General features: G+C 43.3%; 1 protein-coding gene across 1 annotated transcript; it reads right to left on the bottom strand.

The window, feature by feature from the left end:
• Positions 1 to 478: 478 nt before the first annotated feature.
• On the bottom strand, positions 479 to 9,909 carry LOC125430657 (S-adenosylmethionine decarboxylase proenzyme-like). Its single transcript, XM_048492752.1, has 2 exons — positions 9,364 to 9,909; positions 479 to 594 (listed from the first exon to the last, which is right to left on the bottom strand). The coding sequence occupies exons 1-2, from the start codon at positions 9,495 to 9,497 to the stop codon at positions 504 to 506; spliced, it is 225 nt and encodes a 74-aa protein (XP_048348709.1). The 5' UTR covers positions 9,498 to 9,909; the 3' UTR covers positions 479 to 503.
• Positions 9,910 to 10,733: the final 824 nt, after the last annotated feature.

The raw sequence follows: 10,733 nt of genomic DNA, 5'->3' as shown, positions 1-10,733 counted from the left end.
GATCGGGAGCAACAGCCGCAGAAGGCCATTGCGTTCACATACTACATGTGAGCTCCCAAAGGCACCTGGTGGGCCACTGCGAGTAGCAGAGAGCTGGACTAGATGGACTTTGGTCTGATCCAGCTGGCTTGTTCTTATGTTCTTAAGAAAGCTAACTAGACGCTTAGGGTTTCCATTCAGACCTGAGCGGAGTCATCAAGAACAATCTTCTAATTAATTAATGTTCTAAGCTTATTGTGACCCACTCGGAGCCCTTCGGGGATTGGGCGAGATATAAATCAAATAAATAAGTCACATTTTCATTATACCTGCCATCTCAATATTTGAGTTTTTCTTGCAATAGTACACAGTACACAGAACTCCCACGTTTTTAAATAGCTAGTTACAGCCACTTTAGAGCCATCCAGCTACAAAGTGCGATTTTGTCCCTCCGTACATTACTTTGTGCTTGCATGTAATACGTTATTACATAAAGCTCTACTTTATCCTTTTAAGTAAAATTTTTACCTGAGTACATAAGCTTCCTGCTTGTCAGTTTTTGTCACACTAATGATCAAACAATGCACATTCTCCAAAAGTTTGTCCCATTCAAACCTGTTTTAAAAAAAGGCTAGCATTAGGTCTTTTCCAATCAAGTACAGTATAACCAACAGTAAGCAAGTCATTATTATTTCTGAAATGAAATCATAAAAGTGTACAGCCAAGTTCAAAACAGCACTATCCACATGTTTCCCTTCCTATTTAATAGAACTGGCTTACCTGGTCAGGGCTTGAGCAAAGCTGTTTGCACTCCCATAAGCAAAAAGTGAATTCTTTCAATTCCATTATCCCATTGCAAACCCTCCAACTATATTTTGCATCATTCCAGAGGGCCAACGAAACTTTTTAAAAAGTGTCAAGGGAATAAATACAAAGAGCCGCAACAGCAAAGCTCCTTTATTCAAGATTATCTGAATCTACCCCATTAAAAAGTAATGCAATTACTGTTTTCATCATACCTTATTTATAAACGTACTTATGATTTTTCGAATTCTCCCTTCAGTATAAATAAGTTGAACAACTGCAGGTATTGCATGATCCTAACAAGATAATTAACTGTTTGTTTTTGTGAACTGTCTTGGCCACCAAACTATTGAATATCCAACATTAGCACTACTTACAGAAGTCACATAATACTTTTGGAGTTAATCTTATCTGTCACTGAGGGAATAAGAAAGGTTGAAAGAATTGTAGCATGATAGCATGTTCCTAGCCACCCTAGGCCTAGTCACTTTTTATGATACCATCCCAAAATACAGGGACATTTCAATAACAGACTTACAGGCCAATCCAGATGAAGGTGGGGCTGAGAGAGATCCTTGAAGCTGTGACTAGCCCAAGGTCACCCAGTTGGCGTGTGTGGGAGTGTACAGGCTAATCTGAATTCCCCAGATAAGCCTCCACAGCTCAGGCGGCAGAGGTGGAATCAAACCTGGTTCCTCCAGATTAGATACACGAGCTCTTAACCTCCTACGCCACTGCCTAGGCGTGGGTGTGTGTGTGTGTTCCCAGGTGAAAAACTGATGAAGCAGATTAAAGTTGGCTCCATTTCTAGGAATCTCCCCAGCCTGTTCCCCCTCCCCTCCTAGATGCACTGGCATGGTGTCCTATATTGGCATAGCTTCAGGGTAGCGGGCCCTTCTGGATTTGGGCACCAGAAGTCTGTTTGGCACTTACCTGCTGGCATGTTTGCTTTCTCTGCCAGCATAAGAACTCTTTACAGCAGTGGGGTGGGCAAACATACCAACGCAGGTCCATGTTGCTCTCACAAGCCATTTCTTCCCCCCGCCTTAGATTCTATATGTACAAGCAGTTTACATATCTGAGTCGTATTCTCAATGTTCTATTACATACTCCTAGCTAACTACCAGAACACATTCAGACAAATATTTTTTGTATTCTAAATGTAGCAATGAGGTATCTACAAATGCGAGATTTTTGAAGGTTCCCCTTCTTGGGCAGCCCCCTGCGTGGTATCCAACTCTATTCTCGAGGCCCCTATCCACCAGGAAGTTTTTCAAGGGGAAACAGGAGCCGCAAGGGAAGGTGGAAGGAGTCACTGTTTTAGATTCAGGATTCATTGGACCCATCTTGCGTTCTTGAACAGTGTTGTAAAGGGATTTGCTTTTTCCCCAAGTTACTGTCACAACTACTTCTCTATGAACTCCAGCAAAACAGAAAATGTGATCCACATTAGAAAGAGATCCCTAACATTCATGTTGGAAATTAAATTAATTACAAAGTTCTCTGTAAGACACAAAATTATTGTTTAAACAAGGAGAGATGTGTAATTCCCAATTCAAATTGGATTCAATTGAGTTTACAAACAAGCTTATGATCTGTACTGTAAAGATAGCAAGATGAAGTGTGTTGACTACCCAGGAATTTAATGGGAAAGCTGTAACACAGTTTAACGCCATTTAATTCCCCCTATTATTATATGTGATAGATCTGTAATGGAAGATTCCCACCATAACTTATGACAGGCCAGTCCTTTGTCTCATAAATAACTCCATAGGGAGGGTAGGCTGTGTTGGAAGAAAGCATTCTTCTATCTACACATCCTATTAAAGCAGAAAGGAGAAAAGAACATATCCATATTTCTCACTAACTTGCAAAACTGGACAGCTCCACTCTATACTATGCTTCATATAAACATGTTAGTTCTGTCAGCCCTGGGGCAGTATTTGAAAAAATTGTACGCTTCCACATTAGAATATAGTCCTGAACGAATATGAGAATGATAATTCATTTTTATGCACTGTCTTTGTCAAAACCATTATTTTGTGCATTATTGAACATGGTACTTTTGATACAAGAGAATTTTTGCCAAAAATGTATTTTTACTTTCAAACTTTTTAACAGATGGGGGAAGCAGGGCTTGGTAGGCACTAGGACCCAGGAGAAGCATTCTATCATAAAGAAGGCCCTGCGTGGTCTGTTCTGTGGAGGAGGTATACACAATCTACTAACATCTTTATGTGAAACACAGTATACCAGAGACCACAAAGGTACATTGTACACAAGTCTGTCTGCGCCCTGTGTTCCCAGCAACCTCTTCCTGCTATATCCTGCTCAGTAACCAACCTACACAAATCTAACAAAGTGGAATCAAAGTAGCATTTGTTGTTTAAGTAAAACTGCCGTTCTCAGGGACCTTTCCTGATTTCTAGTGAAGCTATGGAAATTTTCCCTAACTCAGGGAGGGAGGGCACTTGTCTCTATCATGCCAAACTTCAAATACACTCAGAAAGCAGCAAGACTACTCACTGCTTCAAATCTTTGCCAAAGCTCAGAATGCTGTTACAGAGATCCCACATTCTATAGAAAACTGGATACATGCACTAGATTTATGGATCCTTGACTAAGCTCCTGATCCCCTTCTTGACAATAAATGTACAGGGTTGTTGTTTTTTATTTCAGCTTTTGTCTACCATGCTATAGCAACAATGAGCTAATGGAAGAATCACAAGGGATCAGCAAAGGAAGTAGTAACTACAGAAACTCTGAACAAGTTCTGCCCTTCTTTTTACCTTGCACACGTTCATACCCAGGCAAGACTGGAGACATACTATGGCTAATAAGAATTTATTATTGTCCAATGACCATATTCATTGTACAGAAGGGGTTCCCACATACCAGCATACTACAGCTTCATTTTCGTAATCTAGGATGAACATAATCAACTATTTACCAAGATCTAATATCATAGCAGATTCAATACTCCACCTCTGTAACATATTGCCAAGTGAATGGAACACCAAAAGAACAATGGGTAAACATGGGGTCTTCAGTCATTAGAACTCCTTATGTTCTTGCCTTTCTAATCCTCAGCCACCACTTGGAATCTCTCACATGATGCAACCATGTGACTTTACACTGATCAAGAGCCCACCACCATTACCACCACAGGAAACACCTTCAAATGAAATGTTTTGCCATCATCAATGCTGATAATATTGTAGGTACATATACACAATTGGCTTGGTAGCTGGCTTCAAATAAAGTTGTCAGCTGTATTATTGGGGGTCTGCATGATGCATGTAGTTTTCCATGAACACTCAGTTCTCATAGTTTGCATTCAGAACAAGGAAGCTGAAATACCTCCATAATACTTTTTATTAATTTCCCTCTTTAAAAAACACATTGAACATAAAACATACATGAACCCATTGAAACACATAAGACATCAATAAATATTAACATGTAACAAATGACCCACATTTAGTTACCCAAACATAATCTATCCTACCCCAACTACCCATAACAATAACACATAATTCAATACATCTAAATCAGTTCAGTTACTTCACTATTCTTTGGTAATTTATTCTTTAGCTTTAATAAACTTAAATATCTATACTATACTACCTTATTTTTCATTTCATATTTTTAATATTTAACCTACAAATATACCTTGTATTTCATAATGCTATATATCCTTCATGCTATTTTAATTTAAATAAATTTCTTATCTAGGCCATTTCAATATCCCATAATCATGATTTTATCCCTTTTGTTGTGATGTAACTGCCCAAAACTTATTGCTTTGGACTTCCCCTGTTAAGTAACTGAATCCATGTTTATTTTTCCCTTAATAAAGGTATATAATTTATTTTGTAATACAACTTTTTTGCAGATTAACTTATTGCAATATAATTTTGTAAACCATTTCATGTTATATATTCTTCAATCATTTTATCCTTTGAACTCTTTTCTAGATATATAATTAGCTTCCCCCAAGTTTTCAAAGACTTTTCTTGTGGGAGTTTCAATCTCGTCGATAATCTGTCCATATTTAGATATTCTATAACTTGGGTCATCCATTCTTCTTTTGTTGGTGAAGCTTCATTCTTAGGAAGCTGAAATACCTGAGGTATCCCCTCAGTGGTGCTCTGATATGGCATCATAGATATCTCAATATATCAATATACTAAGTCATCATAAAACAGAATTTTAGAATTAGTAAACTAGCACGTCTGCCATCTCTTCAGGTGGAGTGGGAAGAGAACCAGACTACTCAGTTCAGCCCATGAAGCTCATTGAGATAGGGGAAGAGAAGCAACAAAACCCTTTCGGCCAGGTATTGACAGTTGGTAATGCAAATCCACACAACAGGGTCAAACTCTGACATTCCTCCTGACCCTTTTGGCAGACAAAGAAAATGACTTGCTCTTGTTGGTTTGTTTTCTTAACAGTCGAATCTATATGCTTCACAGACCTAATCTTCTAAAGAAAACACATAAGAACACCTTACAATCTTATGTTCTAAACATACATCCATAGGTTCAAATTGTGAGAATAGAATTCTATGGATACTTCTGAGTCAGCCCAAAGTGAGGACAAAAATGTTCTTCATCTTTTAAAAGTAGGTCATGGGTTTCCCACATGAGAGTCAGTGTGGTACACTGGTTTAGAGCAGTGGACTCTAATCTGGAGAACAGTTTAATTCCCCACTACTCCACATGAACAGCAAACTCTTATTTGGTGAACTAGATTTGTTTCCCAGCTCTTATACATGAAGTCTGCTGGGTGACCTTGGGCTAGTCACAGTTCTCATAGCTCTCTCTCAGTCTCACCTACCTCACAAGGTGTTGGTTGAGGGGAGAAGAAAAGGAGTTGTAAGTCACTTTGAGACTCCTTACAGGACAGAAAGGCGGGGTATAAATCCAGACTCTTCCTCTTCTTTTTCACATGGACAGTTCTGTATCTATGCACCCACTGCCTGCAGACACTTATATCCAGACGGGACACACCTGCCCCAACAAATTTTTTTGCAGACTCAGGGGACCGCCTGGGTTTGCAGAAAAATCTGAAAAGTAAAAACAAAACATGAGGTTTAAATCCCTTCCATTTTAAAAAAAGCACTTTCTGCACATGTGCATACAATACTCTTCAGCCACTGTCGCTGCCAGCCCAGAGCAGCGCAGGACAAGCTGGCAGCATAACAGAGCTAGGAGCAGGAGGCCGTGCTACCCTCATCTGGAGCAGCGTCAGGCAAGCTAGCAGCAGAGCAGTGCTTTTCATGTGTTAGAAGACATATAGTAATCACTAACCTTATGAAGCGTTTATAACCAATGCAATTGATACTACAGAACAGTGGTTTCCAAACTTTTTTGGGTTGCCGCCCCCTTGGTTCCAAAATTTATCCCTAGTGCCTCCTACCCTAGAAAAACGTTAGTCAAAATAGTGTTTGCATGGCTCACTAAAGATAACTAATTAAAAACAGTAACAATTAATTGCACATCTATTTACAACAATCCAATTAAAACTTTTTAGTTTAGTTTATTCAACAAATTAACGAACCTGACCCAGTGATACCAATCAGGAAAAAAATTCTGATTCGTTTTCACTAGATTTGCCAGCATGATTCCATAACTTGATCTACTGTAAATAAGAGAATACCACAATTGAAGGAGCCCACCGGCACGCCCCTGCTGCCTCCTTTCCTCTTAGTGCCCCCTCCAGGTAATTACACCACCCCAGGGGGCAGTACCACCCACTTTAGGAACCACTACTATAGAATGTAATAATGAAACTGTAACAGCCAGTGTTCCCTCTGTGGAAAAGGCAGATTATTTTGAAATAAATGAATGGACAACCATGTAATGTAACATGATGTAGTTCTTGACTGTGCTAAAATTGCCCTTTTTTCCTATTAAGAAATGGAAAAGAAATTCAGGCTATATACTCTTTCAATTAAAAAAAACCACGAACACATTTAAAGAACATATTATTATGCTTATTCTTTAAAATTATGAATTATGCAATTAATTATGAATAGCAATATGAGTACTTTACAATTTTGTTTGTTAAATATAAAACAAACATTTTAAATCAAGCTATACTCTGTTTAGGGAGTAAGAATTTTCTAGGAAACTCTCAAATTCAAATTTTCTTGGCAAATTCACATCACTGGATAAAGAAAAAAGGCAAAAAGGTTTGCTGTAGAGACCTGCAAACCAAACTCTTCAAGACATTCCAATTAATTTATGTTAAATAGATAGAAAACAAAAAAGTGCCTTAAAGCAGTTAACCCTAACGCTTCATTACCCAATCTGTGCTTTGGGCTTTCAACTGCACATTGGTCAGATGCAAAGTCTTCCATTTTACTTCAGTTCATTTCTTCCATTTAAATTCCCAATAGCACAGTAACTGGTCAGTGCTATTGAATTTTACAGACACAAGATAATGCATGTATATGGTAAGCTCATTTGATCATAGAGAAGAAAACTGAAAGTTACAGAGCATCACATCAGTGGTTCGCAACCTTCCTAATGCTGCGACCCTTTAATACAGTTCCTCATGTTGTGGTGACCCCCAACCCTAACATTTATCCATTTTACAGATGGAGAACACTGATGCAGAGAGTCTTAGGCGACCCCTGTGAAAGGGTCATTTGACCCCCAAAGGGGTCCTGACCCCCAGGTTGAGAACCACTGCATCACATGATCACAACTATTTTTAGAAGCAATGTTCATAGTGTATTATTCCCTTTCCTTATAACTTCAATAAGTTCGTTTTCTCTTAACACACCTGTACACTACAAGAACTCACAAATTTTGATATGGGGACAAACACTTCACAGCTGAGTGAACCATTCAGAGTGCTTCATGCAAACAGCCCTCCTTACTTTCCCCTGCTTTCAATTTCAGAGGTTCAGACATCTCCCCCTTTTCTGCTTTAGTCCATAAGAATAATAATGTCTACTTTTCCAGAGAACCACTCAAGCCAGACTGTCCTTCTGATACACAAAGCAAGAGAGATGCAAGCACATGTACATCTGAGTCTGCATAAGGTTTACGCCTCCCCCCCCCCCCCTTGGTTGAGCTGGCGCTTTCTCCACATTCCTGAAATGCCCACTGGATGACAGCCCTAGGCCCCGCCCTTCCACAGAGGCAATTTCATTGGCTTGAACTTGTCAATGGGAGAGGCCACCCTGTCTGGGGTGTGAGGCAGAAGCCTCACATGTGATCGCTGTGGCAGCCACGTTTTTTAAAATAGAAGGGGGCGCCTTTTACCCTGCATCCCTGCCAAGTAGGAACCAACGGCATAAATAGGGGACATGAACCACGGTCTCCGCACGTGCTCGCCCCACCAACACTACACGGTGAAGAAGCTCCGAACAGCACTCCAGCCTCAGAAGCCACACTGAAGCCCTTCGAGCTTCCTACCTACCACCTCTGGGCACTGACTGAATGAAGCAGACCCCATTACCGCTCCCTTCTATAGACAACTAAAACAACCCGATTATTCAGACAAATGCTAGAGTGAGCCGCTCCCTGAGAACTTGACCCGACGGGCCCAGCGTCTGCAAGGGGGGAGGCAAGCGGGAATTGATGCGCGCACGCAAAGGCCCAAACAAGCCATGAGGGAACACGCGGGGTAAGGTTCGCCAATCCCAGGCTCGCACTACCTCGTAACGAATAAATACGCCTATACGTTTACACGTGAGCGGGCGGACACTCCCATTATGTGCGCGAAGGGGCAGGCTAACCTGGGAAAGAACCACCTATCGATGTAATCGCTACTGCCCTGACCTCGGCCAGCCCCAAGACTCCCACCCCATTCCTATCCCCCGCGCGACTAGGCCGGCAAAGGGCCACGGGGGCTCGAGACGGGGCAATAACAGCTGCCCACTCCTTTCCCGGCTGAGGAGCACCGAGAGCTGGGAAGTCCTGCAGGCGGAAACCTCCGTGACAGCAAACTCCGCATCAAGCACATGCACTGCGGACCCCAAAGAGCGCGACTCAGCCTTTTTTTCCTTTTCTTTTAAGGGGAGGGAGAGGTGACGGGCCCGCCCCAACAAGCTCGGAAATCGTCCTGGCACCTTAACCCCTTCCCTGCCGACTTCAGCAGAGCGCTCCGGCCTGCCTGGAATGCGAACTCACGAGGCCTCAGCCGCCCCGCCTCGCGGCCAGGCCCGCGCGACCCACAGCAACGGCCGTTGAGGCCGGTTCCTCCTCTCCCTCGAGCCCCCCCGTACAGGCGCCACTCTGAGGCCTCCCGCGCCCCGCGCCCCCAGCGGCACAAATTTGCCCTTTACACCTGGCCCCAGGGCAGCCCCCCTCCCCATCCCCCATTACGCCGCTCTGAATGGAGCCGCCGCCGCCATGCCCGTCTCCTTTACCGGCCATGAGCCTGCCTCGCTTCCCGCCTAGCGGTGCCGGTATGGCGCTCCCGCTGCAAGTGCATGGGCGCCACCAGTCGGGCATGTTAGACCACCCACTTCACCAACCCGTCCATGTTTCCTTCTCTCTCTCCAGTCTTCCCCCGCCCTTCCCTTCACCTCACCGCCCGTCCGGCCTCTGCCTCCATACTAACCTGGGGATGGTGCGGAGGTCGCCGGACCCCTTGCTCTGGTGCGGCTCCTGCTGCGAGGGCTGCTGCCGGGCGAACCACACCTCCAGGAGCTTCTCCGTCCCTTCGAAGAAGTGTGCACCGTTCTCCTCCATCATGGTGAGACAACTCCGCAAAACCAACAACCACAGAAATTAACGGCAGGCACCCCCGACCCAACTGCCGCCGCCGCCCTCCTGCTCCTCACCTACACACCGGCTAAGGCCGGTCGCTACGACTGCTGTTTTGCGGGGCCGCGTCGCAGTCCGTCCAGGCAGGTTGCGCCTTTGACGGGGTCCTAAAATCTTATATTAAGCTTTTAAAAAAAAAACACCAGCGAGCGGGAAAGGTAACAGATTGTTGCAGAGTCCTTTCAAAGAGAGAAGGAAAGCGGAGGCGGGGTGGGCGAGCGTGCGGGCGATGCGGTGCGGTTCCTTGTATTCCGTGTGTTCCCCTGTTGCAGAGAAGAGCGTGGAGCGAGCGCTAGCTAATGTCGCCGGCCATACTGTGCAAGCGAAGTAAAGCCGCGCACGCAGCAGCTTTTATACCAGCACAGGTACCCGCGACCCACCCTGTGTGGCCTCGTGATTGGACGGTGTCCTCTTAGTTCCGCCCACCTCTCTCATCTACAGGGCGTTTAAACTGTTTGTCAAGCGTCACGGGCTCGCCCAGTGCTCCCGCTCTGTCGCGAGCTTGTGTGCCCTTAGGCGAGGCGGCCGGCAGACGGAGGAGGCACGGGGACTGCCTGGTGCATGTGAGAACCTGAAATCAGCGAATGTATGTGAAAGTGGGCGAGACGCGGCAGGAATGCAAAGAAAAACTCCCACGTACATAAGGAAGGTTGAACGAATTGCATAATCGCATCAGAAAATCTGATTCTAGTGATATAAGAGAGACCTTTTAAGGGAATGTGATCATACGAAAAAGAGTTCTGCCGAGACTTGAAGTTTGCCTTGTTGCCATCACCCCTTTGGATTGAAAGTTGGCAATTGCCAAATATTACACACCAATAAAACAAAGGGACACGTCTTCAGAATGTGGTGAACCGGAGCTAGATGTGATAAAAACCGTTAAAATTTTAATATGTTAATGAAATAGATTTCTATGTGGTTTACTTTTTAAAATATTTTTAATTCGCTGACAACCTACGATTTTATAAATTGGATCTAGTACAGTAATAGAAAGTTGTTCCAAATATAGATTTGTGGGGTGAGTATGGGGGAACGGGGAAACGTTGTGGTAGAAATTGGAGTATAGAAATAAAAATAGTTTGTTCAAAACTTTAATCAAACAGAATATATATACTTATGATAAATGGGAAGTGGAAATTAAAGTGTTATTTGATACAGGAATGT

The sequence above is a fragment of the Sphaerodactylus townsendi genome, linkage group LG01 (assembly GCF_021028975.2).
Source record: "Sphaerodactylus townsendi isolate TG3544 linkage group LG01, MPM_Stown_v2.3, whole genome shotgun sequence".
NCBI lineage: Eukaryota > Metazoa > Chordata > Lepidosauria > Squamata > Sphaerodactylidae > Sphaerodactylus > Sphaerodactylus townsendi.
Note: the sequence above shows the minus strand (reverse complement) of the source record. Positions and strands in the feature narration are given on the sequence as shown.

Excerpts from the sequence above, each read along its gene's own strand:
- LOC125430657 (XM_048492752.1), bottom strand. The coding sequence starts at position 9,497 with ATGATGGAGGAGAACGGTGCACACTTCTTCGAAGGGACGGAGAAGCTC. Across the intron at positions 595-9,363 it reads GACCTCCGCACCATCCCCAG|GTTTGAATGGGACAAACTTT; the intron begins GTTAGTATGGAG and ends TTTTTAAAACAG.